Source organism: Stereum hirsutum (assembly GCF_000264905.1).
Source record: "Stereum hirsutum FP-91666 SS1 unplaced genomic scaffold STEHIscaffold_10, whole genome shotgun sequence".
Classification (NCBI taxonomy): Eukaryota; Fungi; Basidiomycota; class Agaricomycetes; order Russulales; family Stereaceae; genus Stereum; species Stereum hirsutum.
In genome coordinates, this window is record NW_006763140.1 from 641409 (window position 1) to 664570 (window position 23162).

The 23162-nt window shown below is 50.8% G+C and overlaps 6 protein-coding genes across 6 annotated transcripts; 5 read left to right on the forward strand and 1 right to left on the reverse strand.

Moving 5' to 3' along the window:
- Window positions 1-592: 592 nt before the first annotated feature.
- Window positions 593-2353, forward strand: STEHIDRAFT_81527 (fatty acid-2 hydroxylase; the record flags this gene model as incomplete). Its single annotated transcript, XM_007305746.1, has 6 exons — window positions 593-990; window positions 1038-1119; window positions 1211-1563; window positions 1699-1820; window positions 1897-2022; window positions 2084-2353. The coding sequence occupies 6 exons, from the start codon at window positions 593-595 to the stop codon at window positions 2125-2127; spliced, it is 1125 nt and encodes a 374-aa protein (XP_007305808.1). The 3' UTR covers window positions 2128-2353.
- A 425-nt stretch (window positions 2354-2778) lies between these two features.
- On the reverse strand, window positions 2779-3767 carry STEHIDRAFT_99669 (uncharacterized protein; the record flags this gene model as incomplete). The annotated part of the gene is made up of 6 exons (XM_007305936.1): window positions 3591-3767; window positions 3415-3504; window positions 3303-3352; window positions 3141-3228; window positions 2996-3074; window positions 2779-2931 (listed from the first exon to the last, which is right to left on the reverse strand). Exons 1-6 carry the CDS (start codon window positions 3677-3679, stop codon window positions 2779-2781), a joined length of 549 nt encoding a protein of 182 aa, XP_007305998.1. The 5' UTR covers window positions 3680-3767.
- A 525-nt stretch (window positions 3768-4292) lies between these two features.
- On the forward strand, window positions 4293-7267 carry STEHIDRAFT_148138 (FAD/NAD-P-binding domain-containing protein). Its single transcript, XM_007305937.1, has 12 exons — window positions 4293-4491; window positions 4568-4622; window positions 4707-4778; window positions 4851-4985; window positions 5050-5102; window positions 5187-5373; window positions 5443-5921; window positions 5989-6062; window positions 6124-6214; window positions 6283-6668; window positions 6746-6903; window positions 7032-7267. The coding sequence occupies exons 1-12, from the start codon at window positions 4300-4302 to the stop codon at window positions 7139-7141; spliced, it is 1992 nt and encodes a 663-aa protein (XP_007305999.1). The 5' UTR covers window positions 4293-4299; the 3' UTR covers window positions 7142-7267.
- Window positions 7268-7580: 313 nt separating this feature from the next.
- Window positions 7581-12270, forward strand: STEHIDRAFT_122781 (Piwi-domain-containing protein). The gene is made up of 7 exons (XM_007305938.1): window positions 7581-7722; window positions 7812-7847; window positions 7909-9602; window positions 9682-10151; window positions 10223-11277; window positions 11355-11462; window positions 11518-12270. Exons 3-7 carry the CDS (start codon window positions 8791-8793, stop codon window positions 12190-12192), a joined length of 3120 nt encoding a protein of 1039 aa, XP_007306000.1. The 5' UTR covers window positions 7581-7722; window positions 7812-7847; window positions 7909-8790; the 3' UTR covers window positions 12193-12270.
- Window positions 12271-13174: 904 nt separating this feature from the next.
- On the forward strand, window positions 13175-15524 carry STEHIDRAFT_61010 (cytochrome P450; the record flags this gene model as incomplete). The annotated part of the gene is made up of 11 exons (XM_007305730.1): window positions 13175-13385; window positions 13440-13569; window positions 13650-13838; window positions 13924-14075; window positions 14147-14269; window positions 14343-14450; window positions 14522-14535; window positions 14619-14879; window positions 15001-15134; window positions 15229-15381; window positions 15449-15524. The coding sequence occupies 11 exons, from the start codon at window positions 13175-13177 to the stop codon at window positions 15522-15524; spliced, it is 1551 nt and encodes a 516-aa protein (XP_007305792.1).
- Window positions 15525-19609: 4085 nt separating this feature from the next.
- Window positions 19610-22314, forward strand: STEHIDRAFT_140381 (uncharacterized protein; the record flags this gene model as incomplete). The annotated part of the gene is made up of 4 exons (XM_007305939.1): window positions 19610-20398; window positions 20973-21209; window positions 21364-21634; window positions 21752-22314. The coding sequence occupies 4 exons, from the start codon at window positions 19610-19612 to the stop codon at window positions 21907-21909; spliced, it is 1455 nt and encodes a 484-aa protein (XP_007306001.1). The 3' UTR covers window positions 21910-22314.
- Window positions 22315-23162: the final 848 nt, after the last annotated feature.

Below are 23162 nucleotides of genomic sequence, written 5' to 3' on the forward strand. Positions count from 1 at the left end.
CACTTTTTCTCTCGATGGAGCGACCGGCGGTTCTTGACGCACCGCTTGCCATTTGAAGAAGCGAACGCCACCCTTGGCACACTTCAATGGCATGGCCACATTTGACCACCGAGTAGTATTCCACCTCAGAATATTGAACGAAACCTACTATCTGAGTAGCCCCTGACTCGCAGGGCCTCGCTGTACCAATGATATTCATCAAAAGCGCGAAATTCAGCTCAGTACTGTGCACTGAGGGCCTGCAAGAGCGATGTGGCCCAACTCGTGGCAGCCCCGTCGGGAGTGTCGGGTAAGGCGTCGTGTGGAGCAGAGCTTCTCTGCGAGAAATCGAGGTGCGACTACGATTCTGCAAACCGCTGGAAAGGCTCTTCTGAACTTGGCGGACTGGTAGAATAAATGGCTCTCGAATTATTGAATATATCGCTTGGTACTTAACTTCCACTTGAGTTCGGAGGTATGCCGCTCGGCTTACCTGAGTTGTTATGAAGCGGAGTCGGTCGGACGACAAATCAAAAATTACATAACCGAGTGGTGCAATAAATACCCAGAGTGCTTTAGACGCTTTAGGTATCCCTCTCATCCTCCTGTTGCCATGTCTAAACGTATCCGCATCTTCACCCCTTCCGACGTTGCGGAACACAATACAGAGGAGAGCATCTGGGTCAGCTATCAGGGTAAAGTGCTCGACGTCACCTCCTTCCTCCCTGACCACCCGGGTGGAGAGGAGTTTATCCTCAGACATGCTGGGAAGGACGTCGAGGACGTCATGAAGGATGCCGACGAGCATGTACACTCTGAGAGCGCGTATGACATGCTTGAAGAGTTTGTCATTGGAAGACTTGGTGCAGGTGAAATGGTTGTGAGCGACGACTGGGTCCCCGCGGACGATTTCCATCCGGATAATACGGACGAAGAGAAGGATTTTGAGAAGAACCAGTTCTTGGATTTGAGAAAGCCATTGTTCAGGCAAATGTGGTATGCGAACTTCAGGTATGTTTCACACATTGCTTACTGTTCGTTGTCTGACCTCCCTAGAGCAAAGCGTATTATCTCCAGCAGGTTCATCAGCCTCGTCACCTCCCAGAGCCGGCGCGCCTCTTCGGTCCTGACTACCTTGAGGTACTCTTGAATTTACTTCCCTCAGTTTCACAAATTCACTGACATATTCTTTCGTCCCATTCGTCTTCTTAAATACTCCACTACTCGATAGGTCTTCACTCGCGCCAGTTGGTATGTTATCCCCACTATATGGCTTCCAATCACTGCATACCTCGCCCTCCGCTCTCTCCTACAATTATCTGGATTTGTCTTGCCCCTCTTCTCCGCAAACCCCTTTGCGCCTTTCACCGCGCTGGTGTCTTCGCCTTCCGGGATACCTATCACGTCCGGCGCCCTACTTAGCTTCGCGGCATGCTTCTTTGTCGGGAACGTGATCTGGACACTCCTGGAGTATGGGATGCATCGGTTCTTGTTCCACATCGACTATTACTTACCGGACAAGCCGATGTTCTTGACATTGCACTTCTTGGGGCATGGTATCCACCATTATATGCCTATGGACCGGTATGTTGACTTTCCCTTTTCGAAGCCCCCTTGTCCATTAGGCCTGTCTTCTGTTCTTCATACTCCCCCAGCCTCCTCTTCGCTTAATTAGAGAAGCAGCGAGTAATCGTACTGACCGACTATGGGTCGTTTCAGAACGAGATTGGTGATGCCACCGGTGTTGTTTACGACTTTGCAAGCCCCCTTCACTCGGCTTGCACACACGTTGTTCCCCGCGTCCATAGCGAACGGCATCATCGCTGGCTCTTTCTTCATGTGTATGTCCCCTCTCCATTCGAATCTGCATTTACGTTTGTGCCTGCCGCTGACTTTCAACGTGGATTGGTTGTGTAGACGTGGTATATGACTGCTCGCACTACGCGATGCATCATACCAAGCTCCCGGCGTACCTTCGGGAGACGAAGAAGTACCATCTTGCTCATCATTATAAGAATTTCGAGCTCGGGTTCGGTGTCACGAGTACGCTGTTTTTCTAACTGACCACCTGTTCATGTCATGCTAATAATACTCCCTGCTATAGGCAAAATCTGGGACATCGTGTTCAACACCGTGCTTCCGATCTAATCGTGGCCCACATGAAACCTCGACACACTATGCATGCTGCGATGAGCGAACCGATATATACCCCTTGTAGGCCTTTGTGAAAAGGCTGCTCGTGTCCAGTGCTTGGTTCCGCTAACTACAGTTATGGTTTTATTCTTGTATCGCATCTCTGCTGTCGGTTGTCCTTGTCCGTTATCGCTACTGTTAGGTGTTTTGTGCTATGTTATCTCATTGTAATAGTGTTTTTGACTCTAGTCTGCAGTGCGAGGCTTGGTTGGCGGTGGCTTCGTGGGAAGCTGGGCGACTCCTGTGCCCTGGGTGCCGCTCGTGAGGCCCATCTCCTCTTGTGTATGAGGTTGATTCTTGCATATGTAGGTTGGCTCTTGCGTTGACCACGCCCGTGATGACTGCTCCAACCTGTATCTCACTTCCTAACTATCTCACTCACCATGAGTATACGGAAGTTGCCTCCCTGATCTCGTTAATATCTCCGTCGATGAAAAGAAGGCTAGAATTTTCCGAAGGTAAAATCCAAAGTCGTCCAACAAGAAGTATGAGACATCTCGAGAGTACCACAATATTTCGTCCTGTCCGTCTCCCTGCCTCCTTCCCTCCTATTACCACTTCACAGAATCGCTTCGGTCCATGTCGGATACGGCACCCACTTTCTCCTCAATCCGAGCCGACTCTCTCGCCCGTAGAAGGCTGCCACCACCCAAACGTGACCTGGAATACTCGAGCGAAGATGTTGGAGGAAATGGCACCAGCGCGGAGGGCCATGTGTGCGGGTGAGGCGAGGATGGGGATGACGAGGGATATGAGGTCCTGTCAATGTACACATTGAATGTAAAAATCTGGGCTATAACTGCTGATAACGAGCGAGACGAACGTCGGGATGGTAGAAGTCCTCTTGTAGGGCGATGTAGTACAATCCGTTTTCTTCACGGAGACTCAGATGTACGGAAAGGCTGTGATTCGTAGAATCTCGTCAGTTTTGGACCATGGAAGGGAAGGTGGAAGTGGGTTATACATACCGAGCAGGTGTGGCGGGTAGAGGATTGAAGCGTATGTGAAACTTTTGGGTAACGTCGAGGAATACCTTGCCTTTCTCCTTGTCATAAGCTGCATTCAGTGGAGATAGCATGTTAGTAAACGAGCGTCAGACCCTAGGATTTGTTCTAATGTATTCGACGTACAGACGCTGTTCACCTCGAGCTCAATCTTGGGAGACATAATGCGATACCATCTAAATGACACCATATTAATTCCAAGGGCAAAGCTTATCATATTAGGTGAGAGGGAACTTACTGGTATATCCCAATTACTGACTCCCTAGAATTGTGCGCGGAGGGGACAGTGCATAGGGGATGGCGGAAGCCAGCGTCGCTGGTGTAATACCTTCATAGCAACGCACCACGTCGACAGCAGAGTATTCCGGTCTCAGTTAAGGTCTGCATTTGAAGAAGGTTTTATGTGTGACTTACCGTTCGAGGGCGCGCTTTTGGACGTCTGGCGAGGGGGTGGTGGTGACTAGTTTCACGACGGATGCGATTTCGTCTGCTGGGTTCTGCATTATGGCAAGCGCTTTCTGTTCTACCAATTACGAAGTCTTGTCGAGGTCGTTTGGGGGGTTGAAAATGGCGTCGATGGGAACGTTCTGTGCGCTAGGTATTAGTAGAAGTAAGGTTGTAGGTCAGAAATCGAGAGGTGGTCGTAGTTCTGTTAGGATATAGCTTAGCTATCTTGCTCACTGGTTGATATGAGAGATATCGTAGCTTGTATCTTGCTTCTTATAGTCAGACGAAGGCTTGAGGATATTTATGACGGCGACTTGGAGCGTTGCTGCGAGTAACGATGACGGAGTTCAGGTTCATGTTGGAAGAGTGGCGGTGGCAAGCTACTTACGCGACGGAATCACATGCAAGTCAAATGCAAGTGGCGAACGCGATGTTGATCTGACGCGCTCTGACGTCACGAATCCTTCCGCTTTTCCTGACGGCGATGAGAAGCAGAGGGAGATGGAGTGCTATATATTCCAGCGCATCAGCCTTACCGCATCGTACAACCCTCCTCTCCCAAAGACCACAATCCCAGAGCCTGAACTGACTCGACCGTGATATATCGACTGGGGGCCCCCATCTTAATTTTTTCATTTAGATTTTCTCGAACCCATACGAGAGTGTTGGCGGAAAGATGGCATCCTCGAGTACTGTACGCGCACTGCGTGCCGTCAAGCACGATATAGAGCTCTTCAACCAAACTTCAGCGAAGTTATTCAAGCAGCGCAGGTTCTTGAGACTACTCAATCCTATGCGCGTCGCGTATCTTTTGCTCGATATATTCTACATCGCGATACAGCTCGTCATCTTGTTCTTTTTCAAACCGGTGAGCTAACACTTTACTTCATGTGCAGCTCAGGATCGGACTCCAATGCTTACATTGTCGACCGGTTTCACTTCAGCCTGTTCCAAAAAGCGATGAACTAAAGAAGCCGTTTGGCAAAATTGCCGTCGTCGGTACGTTACACTCAAAAATTACCTCCTGACTACGAGGTCGTGCTACTATACATACAACTAATCCTACTGCCCTTGGTCTCTTAGGTGCTGGCTTAACCGGAATCTCATCCGCTGCCCACTGTGTCTCGCACAACTTCGATGTTGTAATTTTTGAATGTATGTCTGCTATCTCACCCTCGGTTACACACTTGAAGCAGCAACTGACCTTTCATCTCGTTGTCACACTAGCATCCGACCGACCAGGAGGTATCTGGGCCCACGTTAACAAAACGTCGGGTCTGCAGCTCAACTCGATGCTATACCGTTTCCATCCTTCACTATTGTGGTCGCTCGCGTTCCCGCAGAGGGACGATATCGTCGGTGGTAGGTTTATATCTTCTATCGTTTGATCTTGTAAAACTGAGTACTGATATACTCTACTACACAGAAATTACAAGGATTTGGAAAGAATACAGGCTCGAGTCGCGGACTCGTTTCAACGTATGCCCTTTCTCGTCTTCCCCATCATTCCTCAGCTCACATGAACGACCTATATTTATCGATGTTCATCTTTTCTTTGTGCAGACTCCCGTAACTTCAGCCAAACGTGCGCCAGGAAGTTCTTCTCCCGGTTCTAAATGGATCATCAACGACAACGAAGACGAGATGTTCGACGCTATCATCGTCACTATTGGAACGTGTGGAAAACCGCAGATGGTCGGGTTCCCAGGTATGCCGAAGGATAAGGCGCCACCGAAGAAAGAGAAGAAGGGTGAGCCTTTCACTCGCTCAATTTTACCTTGATATGCGCGATCGATATGCTAACATACATATATGCCAGGCGGTGACGAGAAGAAGCAAGGAAAGAAACAAGAGAACGGTAAATCACAAGAGGACCACCACGAACCTAAAGAAAAAGACGACTCCCCCGAGATCGATAGTTCTCCTACCCAAGACTCAGGCTCACTTCCAAGCCCCACAGATCCCCGTCAAGCCGGCGCCCCCAGCTATTCTGCCATGGCAAAGACGGAACCTACGGGTGAGAATCATGTGGTTGTTGCACAGGGTGATGGCGCCGACGAACTGCGTGAAGAGTCGCCGGACGGGAAGAGGCCTGGTGAGCCCGCTGACGAGGGTAATCAAGACGAGGACGAGGAGGTATACGAGGGACAGCTTATGCACTCGAGCGAATTGGACGATAAGGATGTGAAGGGGAAAACTGTTGTTGTCGTTGGCTCGGGGGCTAGTGGGGTAGAGGCTGTTGAGACGGCACTAGACAGAGGGGCAAAGGAAGCTATCATGATTGCCAGGGATGACAAGGTGCGTTTATCTCGTGCGCCGCGGTTCACAATAAAGTGGAGGCTGAGTGGTGCATTTGCCTTTGTAGTGGATCATTCCTAGGAATATTATCGTGGACACTGCGATTTCGGCGCAGCCATTTGGGAGGGAGATGCCACTCAGGTAGGTGATTGTACTTGCCAGTCCATTTCTCAGTATAACTAACGGATCCTGTCAATAATAGCTTCCTTTGGGAGGGCTTCCTCAAACATTGGCATTACCGCGGAGTCGAGGACCTCGTCCCCGTCGACAAAGGTATCTATGAAGGTACACCGGTACGTAGCCTTTCTACCATAATCAACCCCTCCGTTATGTTAGAACGCTCATTTAATTCATGTCACAGGTTGTCAACGATGATTTCCTGCAACACGTCCGTTCCGGCTCCTGCACCTACATCCGCGGCGACACACTCCGTCTCACCAAATCCGGCGTCGAAGTCCGCGTCCGACCCCGCGGCTCTAAACCCGGTGACAAAGGTCCCTCTCACTCCCCACCACCCGAGAAATCGAACGCCAAATCCAACGAGTATCCCATCAAGGAGATCAAAGGCGAGGCGGTCGTGCTAGCGACTGGATTCGAGAAGCCGAGCGTCGACTTTTTGCCGGAGGATCTGTTTCCGGGGGATTATGGCAGGCCGAACTTGTACTTGCAGAATTTTGCGACGGAGGATTGGAGCATATTGATGACGAATTCGTCGTACTTGAATGCGATCGGGACAGTTGGCCATATGTGGGTGTTTCTTTCTGTATTCTATCCTAAACCGAGGCGATTCTGATGCTGATATGAATGATGGATTTTTTTTTTAGCCATATCGGGATTTATACGCGTATCTTGCTGATCTTCCTTATGGATGAGTATGCGCGCCCGCCACCGAAGGATATGAAGCTTTGGGTGGACGCAATCGGGTTCGTGAAGCGTGGTGCGAAGGGTGGTGCGCTTGGGTTTTTCACTTATATGGAGCTCAGTATGTCCCATTTATTCTTCATGATCCACGCCACAAAAATTCCACTATGCTCCCTCCTATTTACCTTCCATGTTCTTGATCGAACCTTTAAAGAGGACTTTCGCTGACTTTGGTACGATGCGTTACAGCTATCTGGTTCTTGCTGTTCCACATCTTCCGACCGGATAGGATTCGCTGGGTGTTTTTCTCGATGCAAGGATGGGGGCTAAACGTGAACAAGATCAATGCGAAAGCTTGAAGTACTTCTCGAGGCAGATTTCTTGAAGAAAACACTATCCTTACACCGTAGCCGTTTGTATGGGCGCATTAGACTGAAAGATTTATTGACACAGTATCTATCACTATTCTGTACTGCCGCATCAGCAATTTTATTCCTTTCTTTTTCATGAAGACGCCCGATTGACTCTTCTCCACAGTACCTACGAGGATACTTACCTGGAGTTGCGTGGGTTTTAAAAGACTAATACAGGGGAAATGCATCGCCTATGGCTTGTTCGCCATCCATGCCGCCGTACAAGAAGGTTCTTGAGAAGTTGGGAGTTCAAATAGGGGCCAAAGTCTCCGTGCCACAGTGGCGGAGGGTAAGAAGCGTGGGACTTGCTGACTCAGGATTTCACAAGCGTTCCCCGTCCGCGCGTCAGGCTCAGCTCTCCCGAGATCGTCAACGACGTTGTCGACGACGGTGAGCATGTCTTCGCCACTGCTTCCCACAATACATCATATGATGCAAGTTGTTTGGCGTGCATCTGGTGATGCGTACCGATCTCGTTATGTGCCCTCCATGTCGATTAGGGGCTGAGTAGGCCAGAGAATCTCGAGGTATGTCTGTCTAGGTCTGTCTCTGCTCCGTTCAGTCCTCTAAGTTTGGTTGCAATACATGCTAATTACAACCTCGTTGACTTTTATAGCTACCTGTTATGCTGTATATGAGGTTTGTGTGAATCGTAAGTCTTCTTGAGTTGTGTTCAACGTCTGCTCTGCTCACGCGCAGGCTTCATCTCCTAGCTCAGATGAACAAAACCTTACAACAGCCAAGAGTTTGAGAGAACAGTCTTTGTTGCGATCACAACTGCGCTCTGCGAACAAATCGTCCGGCTGGTTATTCAATGTGCATGCTAACCATCTATCGCCCTACAAAAAATTCATAACCTCGATCACATACAGCCTGTTCGCCCAAAGAGAGTTCTTGCTCGGTACGATCGCTCCATTCAGTTTTATCTCTCCTCGACAACTGCACGGTTCGCCCGTAGTGCTCCCGAACCTTGAGCCTGAGTTGTCGAGAAAAGATAAAAATGTAATCTACCGTTAGCCTCGTAGTAGTTCACTCCATACCCTCTGCCCTTTTACGAATTCTCGACTCTAGTCATATCGTCACATCCGTACGCCGCGCATCTCCGACCCCTTGGCCGCACCCTTTATTCTCGTCCATATGAGCCCACAAACGTCCACAACGAAGTGACTCGAAGTGCCCCATGTCCACACACGCACTTCACACGCTCCACAAACACGTCACGAGCGCCTATCATTAAACGCCGCGACTCCTGTTTTACCTCCTCTTTGAGTCTTTTGGCACGCGCACGCCTTCCCTTTGGGGCAGGTCTCGCCTTTTTGTTGCGGAAAGGGGCGGACAAACGAATCATCTAATTAGTGTGGCGGCTCGCTTTGTTCTTGCTTGGTCGGTTTATTGCGAAACGGGGATATAAACAGGACGTGATCCATTGTCCCCGCTCTTCGCACGCATTGCTCCTTGAACTCGAACCACCACCATCCCAATCATAACTGCTCCGCGCTCGAACATCTACGTCCAGATCCAAGAGAACGATATCGAGGCCCCGCCGCACGCACTGATATATCATTGCACGCGAATTCGCTAATTGATTGCGCAATATGAGCAATCCCGGTCGTGGCAGAGGAGGACCAGGAGGGGGTAGAGGAGGCCCACGCGGTGGAGGAGGTGGTGGTGGTGGCGATCGTGGAAGGGGTGGTGGGGGATATCGTGGCGGAGGAGATCGCGGTGGCGGTTCTCGCGGAGGAGCCTCAAGTTTTAGGGGAGGACCCACCGACAGAGGCAGCGACAGCGGACGTGGTAGCCGAGGTGGTCCCTACGGACCGGGTGGAGGTGGAGGACGCGGCGGTGGTGGTGGCGGAGGTCGTGGTGGTGGTGGTGGACGTGGCGGTGGCAACACCGGCCTATCGGCCTACGCAGATGCACAACTGATTTTCGATCCTCATCCTAATACTCCTGCTCGTATTGATGCCCGGCTCAGCGATGCCAATGCGAACGAACTCATCCGTCGACTTCGACAAACACGCACCGGGCCCGAACACCCTGTTCGTCCAGGCTTTGGAACACTGGGCAGAGCGATCATGGTCCGCGCTAATTTCTTCCCAATCACCCTCACGCATAAGGCGTTCTTCGAGTACAACGTGAAGATCACGCCCGAGCCTCGGTCACAGGCCAGGAGGGTGAAGAAGAGGATACTGGAGCTATTCGAGAATAGTTCGATCGGAGCGCCGTATAAGGACGGGATCGTGCATGATGGGAGTCAGAGGTTGCTCGCGGCGAAGAGGTTACCGCAGCCATTGACGGCGAAGATTAGGTATTTTGAGGATGGGGATCAGGGGCCGCATCCGAGGGCGGATGAGTACGAGATAGATGTGGAGTTTGGGAAGGAGTTATCGACGGAGCCTATGCATCAGTGGGTGTCCATCCTTGTCTTTGTTGTTTTCGTCACTGATGTCGCGCCATTTTTTTTTGTTTGTTTTGCATCGTCTTAGACATCTCGAAGGTATCAAACAACCTGCCGAGCTGATCGATCCGCTCATCTCAGCCATGAACCTCATCATCCAACGCCAAGCCTCCCAAACTGGATTCCGCTTCGGGCGCAACCGTCATTTCTGGAGCGACACCGAAACGCGGGAGCTTGCTCCCAAACTCTGGGCCCTCATGGGCTTCTTCACCTCCGTTCGGCCCGTGCACAAACAACTCATGCTCAACCTCAACGTCTGCATGACCGCATTCTACGAGCCCGGAAACCTGTGGAACGCCTGGCAGGCTTTCCGAAATGGTTCATTTGGTGGGAGTGCGAACGAGTTTTTGGTCAGGGCGAAGATCTCGACGAAGCATTATGGGTATAAGAAGGTGCATACGGTGAGGAAGATGGTGGGGAATAAGACAGCCAGGAGGCAGGAGTTCGATTGTGCCGAGTTTGGCGGAAAGATTACGGTGGAGAATTATTACAAGCGTAGTAAGTGCTCCTTTCTCGATATATTTTCTGTGGTAAAATATATGTGACTAATCATCGGCCATTCAATACAGAATACAACATCACGCTGCAACATCCTGATGACCTCCCCTGCGTCGACGTCGGTCCTCCAGGCAAGCAAACCTTCATGCCCGCCGAACTCTGCACAATCGAGCGCGGCGAACCTCATCTCGGAAAACTCAGTCCCGACGAAACGACCAACATGCTCCGCTACGCATCTCGCCGACCCGCTGTCAACGCGAACCTGATCGTCAACCGTGGCCTGTCGAAGATGGGGCTCAAGCCCAGCACTCCCGTCCTCGACGCTTTTGGCGTACAAGTGTCTGACGAAATGGCGGTCGTCCCAGCACGCGAGCTGCCTCCGCCGGAAATCTCGTATAAACCGAGGCAAGGGGCCAGGGCCGGAAGAGGGTTACAACCGAGAAATGGAAGTTGGAACATCTTAGACGTGCAATTCCAAGTGGGTGCGCGGATGGATAACTGGAAGGTTCTAGTCGTGAGGGAACAAGGGCGATCGGGATTCGATGGTCCAAGCGATCCAAGGATGGTTGGCCTCCTCCAGGCTTTCCGTAACAAATGTGCGAGCAGCGGCATGCAGGTGGCGGCCAGTCAACCCCAGATTTTGCCCACGCCTGTACTGCCGTCTAGGCAAGACGATCCGGAGAGGGTGAGGGCGTTGAATATGGTTGAGACGACCATAAACCAATTCGGCGATCCGAAGAGAATTAGCATCATCCTCGTTCTGCTCGCCGACAAAGACGACTTCATATACCCCGGGATCAAACGCTTCACGGCCGTCCAGCTCGGCGTCCATACCCAGTGCATGCTGCTCAAGAACGCCCTCAAGGACGAGAAGAAGCAGGATCAGTATCTGTCGAATGTGGCATTGAAGGTGAATACGAAGTTGGGAGGGATCAATCATCGGCTTGGGGGAGATGCGATGAAGTGGTTGACGAAGGCGGAGACGATGATGGTGGGCATCGATGTGACACATCCGGGGCCTTCGAGTGTGCAGGGGACGCCGTCGATCGCTGCGGTAGTGGCGAGCGTGGATAAAGATTTTGTGCAGTTCCCGGCGAGTTTGAGGTTGCAGAAGTCTAAGCAGGAGGTAAGTCTGCGATCTCACCGGGTTCACTTGTAAATTTCGGTATTTCGACGAACTAACGTTCCTGACGTTTGGTGTAGGGCATTGCTGACCTGGCAGATATGATGATCGAGCGCCTCCAAGCTTACCGCAGACGCAGTAAAGTCTTTCCTCAACGCATCTTTATCTTCCGTGATGGTGTCTCTGAAGTTCGTACAATGTCATTATCTGCTTTTGGTATATCAATTGACAACCATACATCAGGGCCAATACGACACCGAAGTTCTCAAAAACGAGCTGCCTCAAATTCTCGAAGCCTTCAAAAGAGTAGATCCAAGTAATCCTCGATATTCGCCCAAACTCTCCATCATCATCTGTGGCAAACGTCACCACGCCCGTTTCCTGCCCACCGCCCCCAATTCCGACCGCAACGGGAACACCCTCCCCGGCACTGTCCAAGACAGGGGCATCACCTCCATCTTCGACTTCGACTTCTATCTGCAAGCGCACGCGGGATTGCAGGGCACCGTTCGACCCACACATTACGTCGTGTTGTACGACGAGAACAATTTGGGCTCGGATGAGGTGCAACAAGGCATTCACACGGCTAGCTATGCGTATGCGAGGGCTACGAAGGCTGTCAGTCTCATGCCTGCTGCGTACTATGCCGATGTTGTCTGCGAGATGGCGAGGTATTGGATCCATGGGTTCTTGAACCAGGGTGACGGAGTATCGTCGAGTGGAGCGAGTCAGGCTGGTGGTGGCGCGAGGGGTGGAAGGGGTGGTAGTGGTGGAGGGAGTCGAGGTGGTAGAGGCGGAGGTAGAGGTGGGGGACCGAGTGCGAGAGAGGCGGCAGAGGCGAGGGTGTACGAGGCTGCGGAAAGGATGTGGGGGAATGGGTTGCATGAGAATTTGAAGGACTCCATGTTTTACTTGTGAGCGTGTTTGGATCAGGTTCTTGGGCATTCGCGCCTGCATTTGGTTCTTCCCCATTTCGCCTTCGATCGCTGTGTTTGTGTGAGCGTCCCTGATCCCTTTTGTATTGTATTGTTCTGACTATATATAAGAAGACGATTGTTTTCAGTGTTATATGCAATATAGCTACGTCTTTAGAGACTCTAAGGAACGTGCCTAATGGCCTGCGGCTCCGCCTCGACAAAGTTAACGCATAGCGACACATCGATCGTAATCGGGTGGCACCTAAGTAAGTTCAGAGCCTTCCCACGGTCAGAACTGGACACTGTTTTGTGAACAGTAAGCCCATCATTTCATTCCATTCCTCTCTATTCTCTGTCTGACGCAAATCTCTTCCAACGAAGCCGCTGATAGAACAATATGCTATAAGTGTCACGACTCCCGAGCTCGTTTCAAGTCCGGCGTGGTGTCATGCGGAGGAGGAAGCATTTTATCGGAGCGCTTGCAAGGCCAGTGTTTCCCCATGATATCCAAAAACCATCCGCATCGTGTTACAAGGAAGTCTTCACGGATACGCATGACGCATGACGATTCGTGCAGATAACTCGGTTGCAGCTCTTCTGAACTACTAGCACACTACAAGGAAGTACTACGAAGCCCACACTCAGTGTCCGAGCCTTCGAATGTGCCATGCCACCAAACCGCGGAAGCGCTGGATCGGTGTCTTGGCTCCGTATTCTTCGTATCCTCTCGTCATAGCGGGTAACATTGCAAAAGCTACTGAATGGATTCCATCCGATAGCTGGGAATACATACTTCGAGGAGGGTAACGTGAAAAGGTACTCAGCCTATAACGAGATGGTCTCTGACTCTCATGATGATTATCTATAAGAGTAGAGAGGTCAAAGTTCTGTGGTTTTATTCCCTCTTGTCATTCTCCCCGCTGAATCACCTCCCCGCAATTTCCCACTCTCCCCTTCGCATCGAAAGTCTTATCACTGTGGGTATGTTCGATTCAGTGCACAACCTCATTAGCGCTGTACTGGCTGTCGTGGTCATACTCTCTAGTATAAGCGCCTACCGACACCGTAGACGCAATCCCCATGCTCTGCCTTATCCACCAGGACCTAGTCCTCATTTCCTCGTCGGAAATTTCTTTGATATTCCCAAGAAGAGGCCATACATCGAATACGCGAAATGGTCCAAGCGATATAACAGTACGCCTCTCCCGTCCTAACGCTCTAATACGCTGATCTCGAATTGTTTGGTAGGCGACATCGTGTCGTTTCACGTTCCAGGGTTTCACACCGTCATCGTCAACTCTGCGAAAGTCGCGAAAGACCTCTTCGAGAAACGGTCTGCTATCTACTCCGATCGGCCGAGTATGGAGATGACGAATCTGTGGGTCTTTTGCCGCTACATACAAATCATTCCCTCAGTACTACATAGCCTGATGGTGTCGGGTATTTCATTGTTATTAGGATGGGGTTCGAATTTTCCACAGGCTTAATGCCGTATTCGGATTCCTGGAGAGCCCACCGCCGTATGATCCACCAGATGTTTCGACCGGATGCATTACCGTCATACGAACCCTTGCAGAGGGATACGGTGAAGAGTTTGCTGCAACGTATCCTACAAAACCCGAACGACGTCGTCAATGAAGTGAAACAGTGAGTTCCTCATCCACACAGTTCATTGACATGGCACGAGAGTGCAGACTTGTAGTCTCTGCTCACGATTTATGATTCATCGCAGTTACGCCGGCTATTTTCCGATAAAGCTTGCTTATGGCCGTGATAGCGTTGACCCCATGGGTGACCGATATATTCGAGTCGCAGAGGAGGCGATGGAGATGGTAGGAGACATGTTGTTTCCCGGGGCGATACTGCTAAATGCATTTCCCACCCGTAAGTTTCTCCTCCAGCTCTCCCTGAATAATTAGATGATTGATGGAGGGTCTTCGTATACTATTCACTAGTGAAACATCTACCGAAGTGGCTCCCCGGAATTTACGGCTTCAAGACGTTCGCGGAGAAGTGCCACCTGTTGACGGACGAGATAAAGAACAGTCTTTTCGATGCTGTGAAGCTTGACATTGCGAGTTCTACACGATCTCTCTGATTTCCTCCTTGTCTCATGCTCATGACGAGGACTATTCCAGGCGAACGGCCAAGCACCATCGTCATTGACGACGGATTACCTCCATAAATTGGATATCGAGGAACGGAAGGCTCAATGGGATGAGAAGACCGTCAAAGAAGTCATGGCTAACATTCATCTCGGTTTGTTCGCTTGCATACCGCACAACTCTGCTTGTCATGATATCGGACTGAGAACTACATTTAATTTCCAGGCGCCGCAGACACCGTACGTCCTGAAATCCCCTACATAGTACATACCACTCGCTGCACTCATGATCTCTCCCCCTCTCTCCTCCTTCCCTTTCGAAGTCCATGGCCGCCATGCAAGGAGCCATCCTCGCTCTCCTCCTCAACCCCGCCGCCCAAACCCGCGCCCAAGCCGAACTCGACAAAGTCATCGGCAGAGACCGTCTGCCCGATTTCTCAGACCGACCACACCTGCCGTTCGTGAATGCGATCTGCAGGGAGGTCTTGAGGTTGAATCCGGTTTTACCGCTCGCGCTTGCGCATGCTGCGCTGAGAGACGATGTGTATGGGGGGTGGTTTATACCGAAAGGTTCGTTCTCCCAAGTTAGCGTTTGGGAAACGATCCTGAGTTGGTTGGTGCTGGATGACACAGGGAGTCTTGTCATGGGGAATTCATGGTAAGAGTTTTTTTGGTGATTGCCATACGAGCGAGGTTTCATGACAGACTGTGTACAGGGCTATATTACACGACCCAGAAGTCTATCCCGAGCCTGAAAGGTTTCGTCCCGAACGTTTCATCACGCCAGAAGGAACACTCTCCGACGACGATATCATATCTGTCTTTGGGTTCGGACGACGGTAAGCTTCTTCTCCATTCTCCCATCCCCTCCACCTTCCCCTCCACCTCCTCCACCTTACAAATAACGCGCCGATACTCACCCATCGCATCAAGAATCTGCCCAGGGCGTCACTTCGCCGCCGACGCGCTCTTCCTCGTCGTAGCTTCCATCCTCTCAACATTCGACCTCATCAAAGCGAAAGACGAAGACGGGAACGAAATAGAGGTCGGTGGGGAGTATGTCGATGCGGGGATCTGGTACGTTCAGTGCATATTAATATGTCTCGAGACGCTCGGTTTAGCGCGTGCTTGATGTGCATTAATATTATTGTAGCCATCCGGTGCCGTTCGTCTGCGTTGCACGGCCTAGGGACGAGAGGGCGGAGACGCTGTTGAGAGCTACGGGATGATTTATGATTGATTGTTTGACGGAACTGATTCATGTCGTGCATTCGTTCTCGGAATTGTAGTAAGTGGGACCTTGATTCCGTTTGTAGTCTTATTTTTTTTTTAAATATAGTAACAAATACTATTGGTAAACTGGGTATGTCCTCTTCCGCCGTTAAAGCAGCGCTGTTTTTCCTGACTTTCATCCCTGCGGGTACTTACTACAGGAGTCCGAACTTGGATGTCGGTACAGCGGGCAACTTAATTTGTGACTGAGTACATGGTGTGGCGGTTAAAAGGACAAAGTGCCACAGGGGCTGCAATCTCACCCGGGAATCGCCGATACTCGTGGACGCTACTTGCGCCATCGTTAGAGGAAAAATGAGGGGGGCTAGGAAGACCGTTCACGTTCGTGCGATATCTTCCCTTCATGTTTTGTTGTCGTCCTATCGAGAACGACGACGGTTTGATGCTATCGTGTTGGATAGCGAGGACAATAAGTTACAGTACTCATGGACAGCGCTAGCGGAGCAAGTGACGATTTGACCCAATGCCAATATTGAGTGTCACGGACAACCCCATTTCACTTTCTGTCGTTCCTTCTCCACGTACATAGATGAGGAGTTATTAAAACTCCCAGTACCGCCTGAAAGAATCTTTGGGGCTGGCCGCAACAACCAAGAGGGGAATACACAGGGGTCAGACGAAGTCCAAACTTCTTAAGAACAAGTTGGAGGTCCTAGCAGTGTCTTTCTCTTCTCAGCTTCTCTTTTCTTGTGTCATGCCCCGGCGAGTGATCCATGTCTTGTACCCAAGTAGGTTCGAGCGGTGCCGAGGTTACAGTGGGCATATTCCGAGTCTAAATCGCACCGGCCGCTCATGATGCATGATCAACAACTAGTTCCGGAAACGAGTCAGGACCGTCAAGTCTGAGTCTACAATCACTACATAAATGATAAGGAAGCGGCGAAGTCGAGTAAGTACGTACATACCATACCATAGCTACAACGGTGAGCTGTGACTGGTGCAACCTTGAATGCTAAAATCCCGCCTCAGAACGTAAATTGAACCCGTTTAGAAGGTACGTTAGACGTTCACAGGCCCCTGACCTGGTGAGTAAGTCAGTATACTCCTGTTGGGCTTTAATTAGATGAGGTGTGCGGCTGTTGTTTGGGTGGTGGTGTATTGCTATTACGTGGCTACGTCTAGTCTTTCCATATTCTGAATCATGTCCATGAAGAGAATGAGTGTCAGGAAAAAAGGGGCCTCCAAAAGCGACCGCTCCGCATTCAGATATTCAAATATTCATCTACGTAAATCCATGGCTCCCCATGGGGATGTACGCGGAGGATTTCAGTGAGCGGGGTACCTGCAGGAATCGAAGTCCAAATCAGATTGAAATTTGAGAACACAGATGCGGGGTAAGTAAGTAAGACAGTCTGAGGAGAAATTGACGTCGATCCCCACTGATAGATTAATTGACTCAGATTATAGAAATATGCACCACGAGAGCCTGAACATAGTTACCAGAGAGCAAAAACGTATACTGCCAGGACTTAGCACGCAGCTAGTACCTTGAATTAAAAAGACTAGATATATATGTAGTACGATAGTACTCACATTTTCTGCCGTTTTGGTTTTCCCCCTAGACGGTAGGTCATGTCACGTCGTCAATTTCGGCGCATGGAATGGGTACAGATCCGGACAGGAATGAAGAGACAGGTCGGAACGAGGTTCAGAGCAGCAGCGAGAGTATCAGTACTAGTGATACTGAGAGTGCGAGCGAGACTGGGAGCGAGAGCGAGAGCACCAGTACTAGTGATACTGAGAGTGCGAGCGAGACTGAGATCCAGATAGTACGCCGCTTCGATCCGTCACGTCGTCGTCGGCATAAAACCGGGAGCAAATCATATCATACCATACAGGGATGTCAAGAAAGCGAGAGCAAGATGGACATGATGTAGATTCGATCAGGACGCAGCGGAGAACAATACCTGAGACCTTGCGCTACTGGCGCTAGTGCTAGTGCTAGTGCGAGGCTGACAGTAAGTGAAACCGACGAAGACAGCGAGAAGTGGAATACTCAGACTCAGACTTAAATCATAATTCAGAGTAGTGGTGTTCAGACTGTCAACGGTACCGGTGCTGTACGACAGTGACTGATAAGTACCTGCGGGTGAGGTCGATAAATTCGAAGACTGGCATAGATATTAGACGAGGGTAAGTATAATGCCAGTACAAGAACGGGTAATAGACCAGTCACGCATGACGGCGCTGTTCATAATACTAGTTTGAAGTCTTGGACGACGGGTTAGGTCGGTAGCGAGATGAAAATGAAAACGTACAGCCGTATTATTATAACCAGTAAGCATGATTTCATTATCGCCATCCCCATCCCTGGTAGAGAACTTTCCGGTACCTGCATTCCGAGTCAGTGCATTCATTAGATGTTATCTGCAGCCTGAAAAGTAAGAGTTTCTGTGAGCTTCGGATCGGCGAATCTGAAGGTCGGCAACGCCAATTTTCAAGTAATAGTTCGTCTCTGCACCTTCGGTAGGCGCCGACGCAGGCCAAAGGAGGGTGATCAGCCAATCACTGCCGGCCTACACATTCCCCTTCGAAATGAACTTTCACTTGAAATTCTCACTTTTAAAACTCATTCTCGTCGGTTTGCAACGCAAAAGTCCATTTTTCTGGCTGCAGATAACGTCTATTGTTTGGATATCAGTCTTCCCTGGACGTCTATGAACATGAACACTGACATGAGGTTTTAGCATTGAGAGTTGCTTGGAGATCATGAACTATGATGGAATGATGACGCATATCCGAGTACTCGTAACTTACGAACACAGTAAGTAACACTCTAAGCCGTTGAACACCGACATATAGCGATATCCTAACCCCTCGCACTATCAATATGTTATCACCCCCATCCTCATCCTCGTCCTCATACGCACGCTCAAGTCTAAGTCCTAAGTCCTTGCGGCATATCATGTCTTCTTGTATTACTTATCGTGTCTTCTGGCACAACTATTCATGGACAACGTAGCCCGTCGACCTACCAATCCGGAGGAACTACTACTGTCACGGTATACCGCAAACCGTAATTCCTTCCTTCCTTCCTCTATGCCATGGTCAACCGCGACGTCCCGCTCGCCATGGCCGTCTGAATCCACGAATAGATTCAGAACATAACATGGCGGGAAGTATAAGTATACTTTAAAGGTTACGTAGACCGTAGACGTACAAGAGCTCGAGACCCAAGAATCTTAATCAACACGTAGAGGATTGGACCCGAACTCGTACTCAGTACTCAGTACTCAGGGCTGCGTACATACAGTAGAGAACCGAGGGGTGAGCAGTGAGCATCTCATCTCATCTCAGAAGTTAGATTCGAGCCGTAACATGTACAGTCAGGGTGAGCGTGAGCGTGGATGTGTGAGTGTGTGGATGTGAGTGTGAGTGTGAGTCAAAGCGAAGGTAGTAGTAGTAGTAGTGTATGCATATGTTCGTAACTTACTGCAAGTCCGAGCCTGGGCTTTCACTTTTACTCAAGCCTTCCAGTAATCCGAAAACGACAACACACTTATGTTACGCGTTATCTCTCCAGTGATATCTTTCCAGTGTGGGTGTGAGCGACGATACGATGTAGCACCCGACAGATTGTGTCATGAATCGCAATGGTGCATCGCAACTTAAGGGGGCAAGACAAAAGCTCAGCGGCAGTGGCGTCGGTAAAGTGGATGGGAAAGGAAGAGCAAAGGCTAGATTCTGATTCAAACAGACAGGCCTCAATTTTCGCGAAGGCTGGGCAGACTACATAGACGGGTTTAGAGTTCAGATAGATCATACGCATATGGGGATAGTAGATATTGGGAGGGCGAGATGCGTCTTTCAGAGGGGAAAGGAGGCGCGCCGGAGAGGAGAGGAGGAGAGGAAGGAAAGAGAGGAGTCGGAAGGGCGTTAGCTTGGTTCGCTGACGTTTAGGTATCCATAATCCATATCCGCCTTTCCTCCAAGAGCAAAGCGCAAGATCAAGAAAGACATAAGTACGAGACCGATCGGGAAGAGCGAGTCTCCTCTCCCCCTTTGTCTTGTCCAATCCAAAATGTCGATGATGATGGACGTCGGCAAACACGCGAACGCGAGTGGCAAGCCCCCGCCTTACAGCTACTCTCCCACCTCCACAGAGTCCTCGCCCCCGCTCACCCCCGCCCCTCCTCGCAAACGCACACTCTCCACGTCTTCCACCCACAAGACGCGGAACAGAACCCGGTCATCATCGTCATCCGTCGCCGTCGCCGCCGCCTCGTTCCTCTTCACGCCCTCTTCACCCCCCATCCTCGTCGGGCCACGCACTGGCACCCGTCCGAGTCCCCGCTCCTCCACCACGTCGTCCTCAACGCCCTCCTCTCCTCCCCCATACCACGCCACTCTCCCACTCCCACTCCCACTCCCCTCGACTTTAAATTTCTCGACGTATACAGATCCGCCACAGACGCCGAGATCGCGCTCGTCGCCACACCTCGCTAGTTCAAGACCGGGTCAACACTTGCACCTTCGCGCGACTACTACTGACCAACATCAACACCAACGTTCGCATCCGAGTTATATAGGCGATACTTCGGACGACGAGCAGGATAGAGCGGGAGGGATGATATTCACTAGTCCGAGGCGGGTGTACGTCGACGGTGTCGGTGAGGCTTCGGGCAGTGCGACATCATTCAGGTCACGGTCCTCGACGACGCAGGCGCTTCTGCATAGTACCAGTGTGGGTGGAGGAGTGGGTGGTGGGAGTGGGAGTGGGAGTGGTTCGAGGGTGGTGAAGGTGAAGAGTATTTCGACGAATCCGGCGCAGCCTTGTGCGGGGGAGACGGAGACGGAGGCAGATGAACCGGTGCGTTGTCTTTTCTTGTTGGTGATTGGCCCTTGGTTCTGGTGATACGGAGGTCGTGAAGGCGGTTTGGCATTGAGGGATACATGTCGTGGCGATATGTTATTTTGGGCCACACTGTCCTCGGTTGTCCGTTACACGACGGAACAGATCGTTCTCTGCTCGTCAATCACGCTCGCGCCCCTATCCACCCACAATTCCTACACCTCTCATCATCATGTACCCTGAGCCCTCCCGCTCATATCTTTCTCCTCGCTTCCCGAACCTCGTCTTTCAACACGTACTGATGCGATCTCAATCCCCACCTTCCGTCATCGTCGACGTCATACCCTGCCTCGCCTTCCCGTCATTTTCATCGTCATTTCCCTTTACCGCTTCGTGTTGATCAAACGAACAAATAAACGTCGTGTCCGACCTGATCTACATCACACCACGCCACACACCACGCCACACCATCAATAACAACCCACGCCACACCTCCCTCCCTTCCTCCCTCTCCTCCCCTTCCTCCCTCTCCCTCATCCCTCCCTCCCCCTTCCTCCCCTCCTCCTTTATTCCTCACCCTCCCCCCAAAAAGTCTCCCCACCTCCCAACAACCCGCCTAACACCCCCCTCCGCCCCCCTCATCCCTCCCCAACCCCTCCAACACCTCCTCACGCCCCTGCTCTTTCAGGCTTTCAGGTTATTGTCCGTTGTGCCGGCGTTGTGTGGGGTGGGGTATAATTTGTGGTGGGTTTGGTGGGGGGTTGAAGGAGGTGGGGGAGGACAGAAAGGGAGGTTGTCGAGGTTGGATTTTGCGGTGGCGGCGCTTTGGGTGAGTCTTTTGACTTTTAGATTGATGCGGGATGCGAGAGATGACGTCGTCATTCGTTTCTTCCGTCTACTTTCCGTCTTGCTGTATCCTTTAATCGAACCGTCCACACTAACACTCATCCCTCTACCCTCCCTCCCACCCACCCACCCCCCAGGCCTCCCTAACAATCTATCAATCCCTCTCCCTAACAACCGGTCTCCTACACCGCTGGCGCCTCTACTACTCCCCCCTCTCCACCCTCATCCGTCTTCTCGCCCTCCAAGCGATCTGCTGGCCCGCCACCCATTTTACGTTAAGTTGGTTGGAGGTGGGGAAGAGACCGGTGGTGTGTTGGGCGGTGGTGGGGAGTACGACTTGTGTGAGTAGGAGTGTGCAGATTTGGGTGGTTAGTAATTTGTGGTGGGAGGTTGGGGGGGAGGGGGCGGGTGAGTTGTCTTAATTCAATCTCCATCTCTCTTTTTACGCTATCACACTATTTTACACTACATTCGATGCGGCGTTGCTCATGCGAAATGGGCGTACCTGTGGATACGGATATATAGGTCCTCTAGGCTGGAAACGACGCACCCTTGGCGGGCGATGGGGAGGGAGGCGATGGGACTGGCCAGAGGTTATTAGGGAGTGTGCGGTGCCGATGGGGGTGTGTTATTTTGTTATGGCGTGGGTGGAGGTGGTGAGGAGGGAGTGGGAGGGGTGTTGATGTTGAGTTGATTATGGATGGTTGAGAGGGTAGGGGATCGGATATTGGAGTTGGGGTTGGGAGAGGAAGATGCGGGAGGAAGATGCGGGAGGGTTGGTGTAGATTGGATGGATGGATGGAGGGAGGGAGGGATGGATAAGGAGATATATGCGCGTTCTATTGATTTTTTATTGTATTCTATCTACATACACCGAGTCGTCTGTTCCCTTTTTTCTTTTCCTTTTGTTTGTTTGTTTGGTCTCAGTCTGTTCGTCGTTGCTTTCGTCTTTTCGCTCTTCTTTTAACTACCTACCTACCCATTCACAGGCTTACACACTTACAGGCTTACATGCTTCCTACTGCTTAACGCAATTTTCGACTCGCCGATGATGGACATATACCTATACATGATTACATCGCTATCCGAGAACATCTTGAATAAGTAACAGCAGGAGGAGGATACGGGATACGGGATGTGGCTTGTATGTGTATCATTGACAGACTGGAGAGATTGTCACTGTCATGGTGCGCTTGAATTGCAGACGCGAACGTACAGTAAAAGCAACCCGCATCTGGGTTCTGAGTCCTTGATCTGATTTTGATTTTGATTTTGATTTTGATTTCTGCAGGTACGTATACCTCGCTCAGTGGAATCCTCACAGCACCACGGAACCATGGATTTATGTCAATGAATATTCCAATGCCGGGCGGTCTTGCAATTGAGGGCTGGTCATCTCTTTTCCTTGTCGGACGGATATGAGTATGGATATGGATATACTAAACGCAACCACGTATACGTACATGTAATGCAGCACTGCACGACACAAACAGCCGAACAACCCATCTAATTATGCGATCATTGGGAGCACTACATAGGAGTACATACCGACTCGTTCAAACGGAGCTCAGTGCCCTGAGAACTCCCAATGAATCCGATTCTGGATGGGTTATTACTAGTAATAAGTTCTGGCGAGGGATTTTAGCATTCAGGGTTAGGCTGGTCACGACTTAATGTCGTAGCTATGGTACGTACTTCCTCGATGTGGCTGCTTTCTTTTATGTAGTGAAGTTACAGTAGTAAACTTCATTGTACGCGTTGATCCTAGGCCTGTGTCGGAACTGGCCGTTGAGCGGCTGGTGTAATTTAGAATCTGCTCACGTCGGTACCGCTCGAGTCTACTTGGGTACATGTCGATACGCCGACAAGATACCGTAGCTTGAGAGCGTGAGATTAGAAATGGATCACTTGCCGGGGCATGATACGGGTGCAGAGA